Source organism: Lissotriton vulgaris, chromosome 7, assembly GCF_964263255.1.
Source record: "Lissotriton vulgaris chromosome 7, aLisVul1.2, whole genome shotgun sequence".
Taxonomy (NCBI): Eukaryota; Metazoa; Chordata; class Amphibia; order Caudata; family Salamandridae; genus Lissotriton; species Lissotriton vulgaris.
The window spans coordinates 597,127,244-597,144,048 of record NC_141695.1 but is presented as its reverse complement, the minus strand read 5'-3'; the positions used below and the strand labels follow the sequence as shown (position 1 = coordinate 597,144,048).

General features: G+C 41.8%; 1 protein-coding gene across 5 annotated transcripts in view; it reads right to left on the bottom strand.

Annotated features, from left to right (window-relative positions):
* Positions 1–16,805, bottom strand: part of EXOC7 (exocyst complex component 7) — a 404,713-nt gene that overhangs the window by 56,942 nt on the left and 330,966 nt on the right. For all 5 annotated transcript variants that reach the window (XM_086930707.1, XM_086930709.1, XM_086930711.1 and 2 more), the window contains 2 exons: positions 15,561–15,656; positions 633–693 (listed from right to left, as the gene is read on the bottom strand). In XM_086930707.1, coding sequence (XP_086786833.1) covers positions 633–693; positions 15,561–15,656 — 157 coding nt within the window. The remainder of the gene's footprint in view (positions 1–632; positions 694–15,560; positions 15,657–16,805) is intronic.

Genomic DNA, 16,805 nt, shown 5'->3' with positions numbered 1-16,805 from the left:
GATCCTTACCTGTTGGTACTACTGCTGGGTGCAGGGAAAAGCCAAAAGCAGTCAGTGCTCCCATGACGTAGTGCAAGCCTTTCATTTCCCCTCAGTTCATCAAACAAATCGGCACATGCATTTGCATGCATTCGCACACACACAAACACATACTATGTCGTGAATTCAAGGACATGCCAAACGACACACATGGACCAGGCCTACACACATTTGAACATGAGCAAGTGAGTATGATCATCATTACTTCAGTTGTAAAATGCTTACTGCACTGAGACAACCAAATGCTCAGTCAACTAAAACACATAATGATCCACATAAATATAAACAACCTAAACCAAACAGTCATTCATGCCTGCAGACAGACTGCCACAACATTCATGCAAAATGTTAACATTAAAAAAAAAGACACCCCCCCACCCCCACACCTGTACCCATGGCATCCAATTCTACTAGGGAGAGGTGTGGCACAGCGGCCAGAGCGGCTGACTGGAGCGCAGGGGTCAATAGCTCACTTTATCTCCCCAACAGCCCCCAGCGCCTTGAAACCTTAACGGGGTGATATGTTTGCGCTTTACAAAAATATGGATGGATCTACTCTTATGGTTGCAGACCACCCCTCTCACACTATTCACCTTAGCACCTTGAAACACAAGGAGATTCTTCTCAGAGACGTAATCTGTGACCTTCAACCAGCTGCAGGGAAGACAGCAAAACAAGAACAAAACAACAACTGAGTAGCAATAATAACCATGGAAAAATTAAGAAGCAAAATAGGTCATTAATTATACAGGGTAAAGGAGATTTCATAAGGCCGCCAGTATCTCATGACTGCATGAACAGTAGGCATCCGACAGGGGAAACAAGATAGGAATATTAACATTAATGATCAGTGCAGCCATCAATGATGCCATTTAACATGTCATGAGTGATGCAATATGTAAGTTCATAAGCAGTGCATAACAGGGGCGGAAGTTGTAGTTAGTTCAGTACTTTATACATGGTGAATTATAGTTTTCGGGGGTTTCAAAATTAGTTTTTATTTTATTTCAACACCTAACTATATTGTCACTCTAACCTTTGGCAAATTGAAAAGCACGAAAAGTGCTATTGTTGACATAGAAATCACTGTAACCTATCACCAGTCAATTTACAAAATGGAATTTTTTTTCACACTGCATTGATTTACATTAGAAGAAGGAAATATTACTCCTAGAAAATAAGAGAAAAATTCTTTGCAAAAGAACTTTTAGGGCTGCCCTAACATATCGGAAAATAAGAAGAAATGTAATTAAGAGCAGCCAGATAAGCAGCGGTGAATACTTAAGGAATATGGAGACTGTCCCTTTAAGAATCCAGCAATCTTTCCTCTCCCATCATGCCTTGTACTGGCAGTTGCAGGAGAGAAACATTTATTTTTTTCGGTGTGTGCTGAGAGGATCTCAGAATGCTTCTGGGAGTTTCTAAACATTGTTTTTCTTTAGAAAATAAACTTTGTCTCTACCTTTAAGATTTCGCTCAACCGCTTTGGATTTTTTAAGTGTTTAACAGGTATTTTGTTTCTCTACTTTATTTGTTTGGCAGGTGCACAATGTACAGGAGAAAAAAAGGCTGTAAATGAACCACATGCTCTGTGTATCATTTATCTCTTGAACTCTCATGCTGGGGCAGAATACCCCTTCTGCCAAAAGATGCCTAGGAAGACCCTAAAAGATCATGAGGGCATCTGTCTCAGGGGCAGGCTGGAGGATGACATCAAGAGGCAGAAGATCAGCAAGGTGCAGGAGCGTGCAAAAAAGCACCCAACAAAGTGATACTTTCTACAGCACCTACATTCTCAGCCCCTAATGATTCTCGAATTGAGAGATCCAAGGAATGGAGTAGGCACAAGAAGGACTGCCCCTCCTAATAAGGGCATCGTGCTCATCTGACATTGAGGTTACCAGCATCAAAGTGTGAGTTTGTTCAATACTGTTAGCCATAAAAGACAGGCTTGATGCAGACACCATAGACTGCCGCATTATCACTGTCATGGACACTTGCAATGTTGACATGTGGATTTTCACTACTCAATACATCGATGACATCCACTGACGTAGAAGATCTCACCATCAAGGGACTCGCTGTCAAAGAATTCAGTGTCAACCCACACATACACATTGAAAGGGGGAGCTACCTGGAGAATTTATTCTACCTCAGAATATCCTGAGAGAAGAAGAATTCCGACATTTATTATTCCTCCAGAAGATCTTGTGAAGAATTTGCTGAAGCCTCTACCTCTACCACTGATGCCCAAGGTTTCTAATCCGGTACCTTCTCCAACAAAGATTCTAGTGACTCCGGATAAGGCTACCATAACATCTTTGTCTCTTTCAGATGTGCCAGTGTCGCCACAAAAAATTAAAAGACTTCTGTCCTACTTTTCATAATTTTATTCAAGGCGCTTTTTGGACACAGACTCTACAGTGTAACCTCAGACATCACCACCTGGCTTCCCACTTAAAGCCTTATCAATGGATGATATTTGCACCATTCAAGAGGTATTGCTCGGGGGAGTGGCAAAGTTGAATATTACTGTGGAAACATTTCAGTCTCAGTTATTGTTGACAGCCTGCGGTAAAGGGCTCAATAAAGCCCTTTACTCTCTTGGGTGCCTGGCTTTGGGTACATTGCTTATGAAAATGTCTTGTCTCCAGCAAATGCTATAGTGGCTCTAAGCATGCAAAAGAAATATAAGCTGTAGATTGCATTTCAGTCCTCAAACCAACTATGCCTCTGAGTAGGTAGAGCAAAACACAACACATTGGACAGAAAAATATACAGTGCAGCTGCATGGGCTTAAAATGTGGGTGCAAAGGGCTTGCTATTTTTTATTTTTTATTTTTATTTTTATTTTATTTGAAAAGTTTTATAGAGCGCGAACAAGATCCTAGCGGATATCAGAGCGCTATATAAACAGTAAAAAGTTACATATACAAACAATAAGATTAAATTAACACAGAGGTACAGAGAAAATATTAAAGGGAAAAAACAAAAACAAAAAAACAATATAGTTATATTTGGCATCGTTAACTGTCTTGTGGTTGAGAATATAGCTGCCTTTCGCCACATTGATTCAGCAGACCATAGTCATGTGTGTTTAGCCATGAGGATGGCTTTAACTTCCTTTTTAAAAGCAGTAGTGGAAGGGTTAAGTCTGATTTCAGGGGGTAAGGCATTCCAAATTCTAGGTGCCATCCCAGAGAAGCATCCGTTATAGGTTTTTTTCTTATGGAATTTTTGTGGTTTCAATAGTAATTTTTCTGCATTTCTTGAGGATCTAGTACCACCGGAGATCGTCAGTTTCTGTGCCAAGTAACTGGGGGTCTTTTGATGTAAGGTTCTGTGCGTCATGCATGCAATTTACAGTTGAATTCTCGCATCTTGGGGTAGCCAATTCAGGGATTGAAGATCCGGGGAGATGTGGGAGCTACGTTTAGATCCAGTTACGAGTCTTGCTGCAGCGTTGATTGAAGTTCTAAGGGGTGCAGTTGATGCTTTGGGCAGGCCACAAAGGGTGACGCAACTGTATTCCACTCTGGGTATAACCAGAGCTTGTACTGCCTGCTTAGTCATTGTGCGATAGGAAGGGTTTTAGTTTCCTCAATGTGTTTATCTGACGGTTGGCTCCCTTTGTAGCATTGCTAATATGTTTTTGCATGTTGAGGTTACTGTCTAAAGTTATTCCAAGTGACTTTGCTGAATCCACAATGGTCGGTTGCACGTTGAACGCCGTAATAGGGTTGATCCAATCTTGCAATTTCGGGATTTGAGCCGGTGGGGCTATTAGCAGGAATTCAGTCTTTAGGGAGTTCAATTTAAGATGATTTTCAGCTATCCAAGTTTGAGTGTTCCTAAGAGCTGTGTTGAGTAATTTGATATCATCTAAGGACTGTATCTTGAGGTATAGCTGTGTATCATCTGCATACATGTGGTATTGTACGTTAGAGGTTTGTAGAATTTCCGTTAGAGGTTCCAGGAAGAGATTAAACAGTGTTGGAGATAGTGCTGATCCTTGCGGTACCTCCAGGGTCACTGGGACGGGCTTGGACAGGGTGTTCTTGATTTTTAATTGTGGTGTCCAATTTTGGAGAAATGAGGTGAACCAGCTTAGGACTGCCCCAGATAAGCCCATTCTATGTTTCAGGAGGTCTAACGGGTTCTCATGTTTAACCGTATCAAAGGCTGAAGATAGGTCAAGTAGGATGAGTAAACAGGATCCATTATGGTCAAGTATTTGCAGCGCGTCATCAATGATGTGTGTCATGGCTGATTCTGTGCCGTGGCCAGCACGGAAACCTGATTGGTGTTGGTGGAGTAGGTCAAAGTGATCAATATGTTTTGTTAGCTGTAGATGTACACATTTTTCCAGTACCTTGGCTAGGGTGTGGATGTTGGAGATTGGGCGATAGTTGTTTAGGTCCGCGGGGTCTGCCGTGGACTTATTTAGGATGGGTGAAACCTGGCCTACCTTGAGGGTGTCTGGAATGCATCCTTGTTGGAGGGAACTGCTCATGATCTTGGACCAGAGAGGTAGATGCAGTGGAGTAAGGTATTTGACTGCGTTTGCCGGAAGTGGATCAGCGGAGTGGTTGGCTGGGTTCAATGCACTGAGAATTTTGCCTAGGGCGACTTCGGAATAGGAGGAAAATGATGACCAGCTTGCATTATTTTTAGGCATAGACTTTGATGGGGATTGGCATGGCGTGGAGCTGGGAATAGGAGAGGTTAGTGTATTCGGGCTCGCGTAGAAGTTTAGGTCCTTTAGGAGGTCTCTTTTGATGGAGTCGGTCTTCAGGGAGAAGAATGTGGAGAATTCTTCACAATTTGGCTGCGAGCATTCAGTATCTTGTGGGTGATGAGATGCCTCCATAGATTGAGTTTTTATCAGCTCAAAGAGTTTTTTGGGACGGTTTCTTGCTTGGTCAAGTTGGAGGCTGAAATAATCGGCTTTGGTGCGCTTGACCTTGCGAAAATATGCGTTTCTCTTTGACCTGAGGATCATAAGGTGGTTGGAAGATGGTGTTGACCTCCAGACCCGTTCTGCAGTTCTGAGGGAGCGCCTATCATCATTGAGTATACCGTTATACCAAGGTTTAGTGTCTTACAGCGAGACTCTTTTTAGTTGCAGAAGTGCTACCTCGTCTATTATTGATGTCATGGTCGAGAGGTAATGGTTGGTGAGCTCGTGTACTGTAGTAAATCCTGCAGGAGGCACCAATAAGTTAGTACAGGAGGACGGTAAGGTGTTGGGTGTCAGTTTTTTTAGGTCTCTTTTTCACACTTTTGGTCTTGTGGGTTGGGCTGAGCTCATTTTCACCGTTTCCTTAATGGTGAACGTGATGATGTGATGATCTGACCAGTCGCAGGGTAAGATCAACTCTAGCTGAATGTGGCCTGTTTTAGAGATTAGCAAGTCCAGGATCGATCCTTTGTCGTGTGTTGGGATGTTGCAGAACTGTGTTAGGTCTAGGTCAGCCAGGAAGTTCTTAAGACTGTTCACTGCTGAGTCATTAGGATCATTCCAATGGAGATTGAAATCTCTGAGGAATATTTGGGTATTTTGTCGACCCATCTATGAGGACACCATATCCATGAAGTGTTCGGTGAAGGTGAGGTTCTCGCCTGGTGGGTGATAGATGATATGCAGAGAACAGACCGGTGTACCCTTGCTAGAGATATTAAGGCACAGGTATTCACAAGACTGGAAAGAAGGGGAGATGGCTCTGCTTACCGAGATATTGCTGCGATGTTTGCAGGCTATGCCACCCCGGACTTGTCGGCACTAGCTCTGTCTAGTCTGATGATGTTGTAGTAGGGTGGAACTAGAATGTCAATGATGTGTATTGAAAAATATTGATCTGCTATGGGTGTTTCTGGATGTTGTTTTATAAGATTGTGTTTGAAGCGTTTGGCTGCGCTATTAGAGAGTGTGGGGGCAGGTGATGGTGTAAGTGTGTGTGCCTAGGAGCTCCAACATAATTGTGGGGGATTTAGTGAGATGTTGCACGTGTGACTTTCTGTAATCAGTCCGTGTAATATTGTCTGGGGATGGGTTAGGGAGGAGGAAAACTGCCGGGCGAAGACTAGTGTGGGCAGAAATAGGAGAACGATGACCAGAGAGATGTGACGATTATTTATTTATTGCAATGACTATTGAGATTTAATAAAAGATGAAAAGGTCTATTGGTGAAAAGTTATCAGACCGACTACTATTGTGAAGTGTATATTATACTATTATGTATCTACTGAGGTGACTATTGAGATACAATAATAGATGAAGATGGCTAATGGTGTGGAGTTAGCGGCATAGCATGCATATTCCGACCTGTTTTCACTGGATCTTGTGATCGGCTGGCGCAGGAAATAGGAAATTTTGTTGCATTATTGCTTGTCCAATATGGCTGCCTTATTTGTACCAGGCTTCCTATTCACAGTGTGGGCCTGTTTCTATTTCCTTGATCGAGGACTGCATGTTGTAGTCTTCTTTTTAGTTCTAGTAATAGCCTGTTTTAGTTTCAGTGGTTAGTGTTTGGCCAAGGAGGGATGTGGTCTGTGTTTATCCCAAAATGGGGTAAGCGCCTCTCATCCTCTTTGTTGTTGCTTTCAATTGCTTTACCGATATCATTTCCGCCAGTTTGATGCGACTCCCCAATGGGTTATTAGAAGAAAGTATGAAGGAATAAAATAAAAGTTGCACTATTCTCCGATGTCAGCGCTCCCCAGGGGGGGGTAGGTCCAATGGCCGTCTTCACCGATCCTGTTTCGAATTGCCACAATGCTCCCCTCTGCCACTACGCTCGCGGTCCCCCGCAATGCCTCAGCGCCACTCCACTTACATCGGCACAGGCGAGGGGGACCGGCGAGAGAGACGCAGCGAGAAAGGGGCAGACGCGAGCAATGTGATCTCCTCACAGCGGAGGTCGCTCCCAGCGTCTTTTTCTGCTGCCTGTCTCCTGTGCCTCTTCGACGTGCGGCTGGGGCTAGGCGTGCGGCTGCCAGGTCAGAGCGGGTTGGCGAGGCCTGCAACACTTGTTTCCTGCGGGATCCCCCGTGAGCCAATTGGAGCAAGCCTGCATCCCCCACCGATCCGCAATCCCTCTCGAGCTGGGAACGGGGGCCACGCTCCCATAGGCAACCGACTGTGCCAATACTCTCCGAATAACGCCCCGCTTCACCGACGCATCTCAACTGCTGGACGTGGAGGTAAGTTCTGTCTGTGGTGATCTGTAATCTCCTGGTGATCGACGTCTTCTGTGTTCAGATCCTCAAAGTCCGCTCATAATGATCCTGCCACACTTTTCTTAATATTCATCCAGTTACTCTTGATATTAGGTGCTGTTCTGTTCCTTATCCATAATGTTCGTGGCTAGCACTATGTGGGATATTCCTCACAAAGGATCCCAAGTGCGTGGAGCTCTTTCCCGAGCTCCTACCAGTCGGCCATCTTAGTCCGCAATGACAGAGCCTGGTCATAGTTGATAAAGATGTATGTAATCTGCCAAATGAAGAGAAAGACTTACTACAAACCCCTTATAAGTGTGTCTCCTGATGCACAAAAAACATCTTAAATGTTCCATTCTCTGTACCGGTCCTTCAGTCTGCACATAGCCTAAGGGCTATAGAGGATTAAGGCAGACACAGAGACCTTAAAGGCCTGTGGTGTGGAAGAATAGAATTGATTTTCAGATTTCAATACAGGCGATAGTATCCAAACCAGCTTCAGAGGGCTCAAATCACTTTCTAGCAGCTACAAGGCCAGCAGCAGCACCAAGAGCCCCAGCAGCAACAGCCCTACCACCAAAGAAAGTAATATGGTTTTGTGTTGATCACAGCATCAACCAGATACTGTTAACAAGTCCCAGAAAAACAGAAAATGACTTCATCTTCCCCCTACTCTGTACACCGTTCCAGTTTAGAGAGTATTATCACGTTTCCACTTTCACTTACATCTACCGAACAACAAAACACCAGTTCTACTACAAACAACAGCCACAGATCAAGTCCTTACACCCCCCAAATGGGAAAAGACATCTACTAGATGTATTTCCTCATTCAAAAGAAAGGTCCCAGAACACTGAACAAACCAAATTCGGATCTACAAAAGGCAAACAAGTGCATTAAGAAAAGAGAAGTTGCAGATGCTGGTTCATCATTAAATCAATCATAGTTATCCTTCAGGAAAGCCTACTTTCACAACCCGGTAGCACTGAAACACAGAACATTTCAGAGATTCCTGGTAGGAAAAGTTATTTACCTGCAATCCTAGTTTTCGGGCATGGTGGGAATTCTCCCTGAATCCAAAACCAGTAAAACGTTTTCACTCACATGCTGGATCCCTGCAAAACCATTTAAAAGAGGTTTTCCCCCCAAAGAAAACATGCATACAAGGGAAACAAGTGAAAATTTGTTGTTCCAGGCCAATAGTGATCTGGCCATATATTATAACTAAAAACGTTTCACTATCCAATTTGAACAGTAATTTCTTTAACATGTTTTGAAACTTGTAATTTGTACTTATTTATCAGTGATTGGAAAATAATGAGTATCAGGAAATGTTGAACTTGACTATTAGTAATTAATAGCCTATAGGTCCTGGTGTACTTAAGAGGTAAAGGTGTAAAAAACAATACTATGGATTTGTACTCAGAATTATTTATACACTGCAAGGTGGACCTATATGTATTTAAAGTGTTAAAAATGATAGCTCCCCTCTTTGTACGTATCCTATGAAAAGGGTAATGGGGATGATCTAGGCTCTGGAAACCTGAATGCGAAAATATGGCATTTCACAGTTTTGTCTTGTGGTGTGTAAATCGCTTTTAGGTGTGCCCCAGTCCTGAAATAAGTTTCTAAGTATGACATTGTCTTGCCCTTATGTGTGTTATTATAAAATAAACCTGCTAAGCTTGTTACCTCTCTCCTGCTTTGTAAGCCTGCAAAATGACAGAGATATGTCCTTCACTAATTCCCAGTGTCAGATCAGCCGTGCTTCCTTTGACCAGGATCTTGTATTTGGTCCCATGTGCTTGTTGATACAGTGCATGGTAGTTAACTTGTCTGTTTGATGAGTGCCATATTTGGCGATATGGACAAGAGGAAAAACTTCAGAGCTAAATTATATTGCACTGTAAATTTTGCGCTTACTAACGCCAAGTGGGGCACTGAAGTGTAAATGTTGTGGTTGGAAGAGTGTTGTTCTAGTTTTAATCCATATTGTGTGCAATGACCACCGAGCTGCAGTTATTATGTTAAAAGATGCAGAGCTTAGCAGTGTGATTGATTAACAGATGTGAGATATAGGCACTCAATTTATAGTTTGTAGCATGCTGACAGCCTTGATAGGATTTGCAGGTCTCTTTATGGTGTCCTTACATGTTACAAGCCACCTTGATGTTCCTGCCCATGGTAGGCCATTCAAGAGTTCTAATGGACCCACGCAGGCATGGGTGAGAGTGGGGAAGCTGAGAGATTTTCCAGGACAGACACTTATCCTTTCTGTAAATGTCATTGAATTATGTCAAGGAACTGTCATTTGGATATCTGGGATCTGCGGGGAAGGGGTATTTTAGTGTCCCCCTGTAGAAATCAGTGAGCAGCATGTTTCTTTAGAAAGGTACGCCAAGCCTATCTAGAAAGTGGATGAGTGGTTAGATTGCACAGACTGAAAAGGGTACTGCATCATAGGAGAGGCCTGAATATTTGGGGTAAGAGATCCATGTGGTAAAATGCATTTTTAAGCAGCCTGTATTGCTTTATAATTGACCGCAGCTCCTCTGAGTGTTGGATATTAGTCATGATAGAAGGGGGTAGTGAATCGGAAGGGTGACAGACATTTGTTGGGACACTGATCTATCTCGTCAGGCTGGTAGTGGGATGCTTTTGATACCATTCATATCTGAAGGCTTTGATGGAGTCACAATGTTGTCGTATTTGCAACTGGTGAGTGAGACCAAGTCTCAAGTTGTTGTCTTCACCCTGTGGACCTAAACTGGATAGAACCTTGAGGTGGCTTGGCTGTCACACCCTGTCAAGAGGCTGAAAGTTAAGCCCAGAGGTGACTATCCAAGCTTACTCAAGGGGGGATGAATATCCTGTACTACACTGTCTTGTGTGGTGGATGTAAGCTATGTGCAGAATTGACTTCCACATTTACTAGTGTGACTATCAGCTATATCTAGGGGCAATAGTCTTGTCTTATAGTGGTAATGCGTTATATTCAGGAGAAGTTATCTTCACCTTCTTCGGTAATTGTGGACTACATCTTACAATAATCACTACGTCTACCCTGTAGAAAGGCTGCAAACTGTACCAAAGAGCGACCATACACAGCTCCACAGTGGCCGTGGGCTATACCCAGTAGCAGATATATCCCCCTCCCTTTAGGGATGCTTGAAAGGTAAACTGAAAAATTAATATTCCCACCTTCTAGAGTTATAAGGTAGGCCCAGGAGTAACTCTCACCCAGGAAGCAATTACTCTTACCCTGTTTAGGCAGTGAGTTATACACAGGAGAGATTATTCCCACCCTGTACAGAGGTTGGGAGCTATAAGGTGGCAAGCTGCTATTTATAATCCAATTAGGTTATCCGCACCTAATAGAATGGTTGTGGGCTAAACCCCGTATTAACTAGTATCTCCATCACAAGAATGCCTATGGTTGGTATCATTTTCCTGTAATGTGCATCAAAACCTAAAAGGGCTCCTACGTTTGATCCAAGCATACATGTGCTGTTCAACTAAAATTAACTTGCATCTTAAGAACATGGCCGCCACACCTAAGTGGGATGTTCTTTTTATTGACCCCCCCCATACTCCATTTTTGTGGCATGTGTTTGCAACAGAAAACAAAGCAAATGTAACTATTGCACCTCCTGCTAAGGCCCGAATCCCAGTCTCAGCCAATGCGTGTTTTATATAGGTCTTTGATCCTTTTCAGACCACAACTGTGCAAATAACAGGTGTTTTCCTATCACTTGCTCTCTGTTGCTGATCCAATTAGGGAGCCTGAGATACCCATAGAGCTCATGCTGTTTAGGGGTGCTTCCTGCCCTAAGGGGAAGGGGGGGGGGGATTTGGGGGAGTCGCAACCAGGAGCGAAGGAAGATTTTGGGCTACCCTGGTATTTAAAAAAAAAAGTATTCATCTCAAGACCAACTGCCCGTCCATAAAGCCTTGCAGTGTCCCTCTTTAGTTTCCATATTTACCTTGGCAACACCAAGCTCCCAGTTTCTTTCTGTGACAGAGTCTTTTGAAAACGGGTTTCTCTACTGCACTGACTTATGAACATATAACATTTTCTCGACAAACTCCAATTTGAAATATTGCCCCCTTTTGAACGGGGAAGTCAAGTTATGGGCAGGTGACCTCTTTCGGTCTCTTACCTTATAGATCTCACTTGTGGGTACCCTAGCATTCTAGTGACGCATCCACGAGTACAGAGATGGAAGTAGGAGGTTTGTGGAATGGGACTCCCTTCAGCATGTTAATTATTTTGCACCATCACTCGAGAGACTAAAATACCTGAGATGTTCAAGGTTGTTGTCTCTTTCCAGCCTCCGCTCTCTGACACCAATGAAATTCTTGGCATTTCTATAAAAGCTGTGTATGTAGTCTGGTATTGATCACTAGATAGATGCTTGAGCCTGAGGTAGAGGATGGATAATAACTGTATGACTGCTGGAGCTGCTGTTGCTATCAGAGAAACAATCTTAATCAGCAAAGGTGACAGTTTCTTATGAAAGAGACACGTTTGCATTAAGTGTGCCTGTTGTGTCTCCCAGGTATAGGATTGTCTGCACTGGTTGAAGAAAGGATTCCGAAGCGATGATCTGAAGACCCAGGTCACAGAGGTGGGCTAGGAAAGCCTCCATGTCTTGTAGTTTTGGTGCTGAACTAGCTTTTAAGAGCTAGCCATCCAAAGTTGGCTTAGCAAATTATTCCCCTTTACCAGGCCTGCTGCTACTATTGTTATATATGTGGCTAAAACCCTCGGAGTGGACATGAGACCGAAAGGGAGGGAACAAAAACGATAGTGTGAGTGTCCTACTCAGTATCAAAGGTACAATGCATCATGCAGAATGGGATGTGCTTGCATCCTATAGGTCTCTTGATGCCACCCAATCTCCTCTGCTAAAACTGGGAAAAACTGATGGGGAGAAAACAGTTGAAATTACTCCTTTTTGACCCATTTGTTGGAATATTTGAGATGCAGGAAGAAATGAAACTCTACATTCTGACTTTTCTTTTGAATCAAGAAATAACAGCAGAAAATTCACTTGTTTTTTCCAAATTGTGGAGTGTCTCTATATTTCTATTCAAAGGAATCTTTATTTTAAGTCGTTTCAATTGTAGAGGTTTGGACACCTTCGGTGAAATAGAAGGTGGGAAAAAAAGAGAATCTAATTCATTAACCATTTTTCACAATATTTTGCACCCAGCAGTTTTATGTTTTCTTCTGTCAAAAGGGATACAAGTTGAAAACGCTCCCTCCCTCAAACAAGTTTGTGGCAGAGTGAGAGTCCCTGTTCTGCTCAAGGGGTCTTTACCCAGAGCCACAGGAGGTTGTTGAGAGCTCCGCTTTTGAGAGATGTTCGTCTCTGAAAAAAATCATTTTGCAACTGCTGCTCTTAAAGTTGCAGTTGTTGCTGCTATTTGGAAATGGGGGATATGGGTAAGTCTTAGCCTCTTAAACTGAACCGCCTTTCTCTTTTCAAAACTGACAGATTGTACGGTTTCAGAAGATTCTTTTACAGTGTGTTCGAGTTCGTCATCAATGTGAAAACCAAAAAGAGCAGACCCAGAAAGGCACATTATGAGTTTTTGTTGAGTACAAGGAATCAAAGATGTGATGCCATGATAGATGTTGACTTCAGCTAAATTCTTGGCTTCTATGATGGTCAGGTCAGAGGTAATCCTCAGGATCCTCTTCAGGAACAAGATCCATTAAATGGACAACAGAGTTCCGCAGCTCCCTGTTATAACGCCCTTCAGTGCAATGGAACTTGCATTCCTAGGACTATCTATGTTGTACAAAGTGTTTCCTACCCGAGTCCATTCTTTTACTTTCAGTTTTGTGTGAAGTCGAGGATGGTGGTCAGGAGGCATTGAAGTATCTGGCAGTGGACACCACAATTGAATCAGGTGGTGGTGGTTCTCTAGAAAATAGGATCTGTTTTTAACTTGACATTGGTAAATACATTTTGTAGATGCTGCATCGGAAAGGTATGTAAACGTGGGTCCTAGACTTCCTCTGGTTCTGGGTCTTCTGTGCAGCATGGCTAAAGAAGTTTAGTTTTCTAAACAAAAAAAACAACAACAAAAGGCTTTGGCCGTGACATTTTGTCAACGCACGCACCATCCATGCTTGCACATACAAAATGATGTAGGGCTTTTCAAAGCACTTTTTTAAGGTGGGGGTTCGTGGGAAAGCTATACGGTGGGCATGGGTGGGGAGGAAAGCAATGTGAGGGACTAAAAGGGGGTGTGAAATAAACACAAAGGGCACAGATGAGGCAAATAACACAACAGCAAGAGAAAGCAACATGGAGCACGGGGAGAAGAGAAACAAACAGCAAGCAAGAGAGCAACATGGAGCTGGGGGAAGAAGCACACAGGCTAGACAGCAAAGTAGAGGAGAAGCACACTGGGGAGAAGCATTTGGGGGACAGAAAGCAACACTCAGCGCTGCGCAGCAGAGGGGGCGGAAGACAAGTAAACTAGGGAGACTGCTGGAAAACACTCTTATGGGGTGCTTAATGAGGAGGAAAAAGTTGCACTTGAAAATTAGGCAGTGGAAGGACATACATAAAGTGTCCAGTAGAAGGAAAACACAAGAAGAGGAAAGAAATCCCACACAAGGTACCAAATAAAAAGCTAGCCAATAAGAGCGACAATAAAGCCAACCAACACTTAGCCTACTGTAAGCTGCCAATAGGTCTTTTCGCAAGCAGACAGCTTTCGGTGTCTGGAAGGCAAGCACTAAAAGGAACCCTTTTTCCTGAATACTTTGCATGGTCCTCTGAATCCTGCTTAACGTTTCTGCATCTGTTTCCAGTTTCTGACACAATGTTCCAACAGTAAAGATCTCAAAAGAAGCGCAGAGACATGAAAAAACACAAGAGGCTTTATAACCATCCCAACGATTACCATTATCTGTTGACACTCGTGTGTGATCGTGGTCTTTCACCAATGTTACCCAATAAACCCTTTTATGATGCTGGTAATTCTTTTCGCCATATCCTGGAAACTTTCATTTTTCTTTCTTCCTCTCATTTCTTCTAAGCTTCAGTTGTTCAGAATAGGCAAAGTTGTTGCCATCTTTCACCAAAACTAATCCGAAAAAAATGCACTTCTCAAACAAATCTGGATCAGAATGCTTAGGTGTTCTTGGTAAGTTAAATGCTTCTACATATTTCTCTTCCTCCTTATGCTCTTTTTTCTTTTTGTGCAATTTCTGCTTCTGTCTGTACTCATCTCTCCTGATAGTTACATCTTTTAGAGCTGTTTTTCCTCTGGCTTGTCTAGATGTTGACATCGGTATCTATATCACTTGTTACATTTATAGCATATATGTTCTCAATGTCCATCGAAAGAACAGCAAATTAGACTTTGGTGACAACATTGACGTTTTCAACAAGACAAGTGCCATCAATCTTGTGATCAGGAGTACTAGAGTCCTATATGGACAATGATGGTAATAGAGAAATGTGGCCTATACCACAAAACAAATTACCTTTCATGTAAATCCTTCCAGCATGTAGTTTGACATCTGAAGTCTGGTTGCGATTTCCCAAGAGGCCTTTCTCTATTTTAAGGGGAGGAGTGTGTGTACATTTGTGTCTGTCATCTAGACATGAAGGGCAAAAGAGGGGCATCTCTGGACATTAAGAGGTACAAAAGGGCATTTTATCAGAGCACAAAAGGGGTATCGCTTTAGGACAGGAGAAAAGAGTGGATGCACGTCTTACATTCTTCCATCTACAACCTATCAGGCCTCTGCCTGTCCCATCCGATTTACTTGCAGAAACAAGTGCTCACTAGGTCAAAGCACCAGTATAGCAAAACAGGTATGAGCCTATCTACAGCACGATTGCCATCAGCTATGGTTTTAAAAAGAGAAGCATGATTAGAAGCTATGGGTCTATAGCTGAGAGGGGCCAGAATTTGATTCTGGAAAAAGTGTAATGTATAGAACATTCAAATCACTCCGTATGAGAACCATACGATCTTGAATCCTAGGATGTTAATCATGTCCCGCCATCACTTGTCCAAGGACATCACAGGTTTATCTCTGTGTGATTTATAAATGGTGAATTATCAAAAGACTGATGCACATTTTCCTCTGCTCACAAACACCCGCGTCTAATTCTAAATCATGGAGCAATTACCAAAATAACAAGTTTGATTAAAGCTCGGAGATACACTGAGTGGCATGAATTACTTCAATACCACCGTCTGATGGATGATTTTTTCCAGCCTTCAACCCTTGATTGACGTAGACGAGGTTATGACCATTTGCTCACCTGTTCTGATACAACTTGATTTGCTCTTCAATGTGTCCCCTATAATGCTTCTCTGCATTCTTCAGTGTTATTGACACCAGTTGAATCAGCTCAGACCTGTGAGAAGAAAATTCAAACACTGTATTCATCGGTTTCAACCACATCCTACCACAACAAATATGTGGTTTCACCGGTACAGTACGGGAATATCGTCGCAAAAATATCGACTTACCTAAATATCGCAGCAAAAATATCTACAGGAAGAAATATCGATGACAAAAATATAGTCTGACCAGAATATCGACAGACAGGTAATTAATATCGTTAACATTAATATAGTTGTAATAAATATCGCTTACAAAAACATAGTTTACAATAATATCGTTTTTTAAATAATTATAAGTAATGTAGTGTTTTTAATGAGTATTTGTAGATAAAGTAGTATTTTTAGTACTATTTTATTAGTTAATAATGTATTTTATGTTGAATTTAGTATTAATAGTTCCGTAGCGGGTTGTGGGTTTATAGAGGAGTAGGGTGGGAAGTAATTTAAATATAATGAAATAATAGATTAATTAATGTTTTAAATGAATATAAATAGTGTAATAAATAATAGTCAATTAATTTCAATTAGTTAATTGATTATTAATTATGTAATTAATTATGTTAATTTATTAATTAATTTTAGGTGTGTGTACAGGAATTTTTTAGTGAAAATGTAGTAAATTAATTACAATGTAATTGATTAATTATTTAATTAATGATTAAAAAAAAATAATTGTTATTTTATAAATGATTAAATACATTTAGTAATTTTTACCCCTACGCTATCCAACGCTTTCCCTTCTGTTGCACCCTCTGGAGTGGGAATAGTAATTTTGCTTCTACGCTATCCAACGCTTTCCCTACTGTTGCACCCCCTGGAGTGGGAATAGTAATTTTTACCCCTACGCTATCCAACGCTTTCCCTACTGTTGCACCCCCTGGAGTGAGAATAGTAATTTTTACCCCTACGCTATCCAACGCTTTCCCTACTGTTGCACCCTCTGGAGTGGGAATAGTAATTTTTACTCCTACGCTATCAAATGTTTTAATTAGTAATATATTGTATATTTTAATTATATGTATGTATTATTTTTGTTATATGAAGTAATGTGTTAAATATATGTATATGTCCACATTTATTAAGTTTATAATTAAAAAGTGTAGTAAAATTGTTTTAAATAGTTTAAAAATAAAAGTAATGTAATGTATTTTGTTAATAGT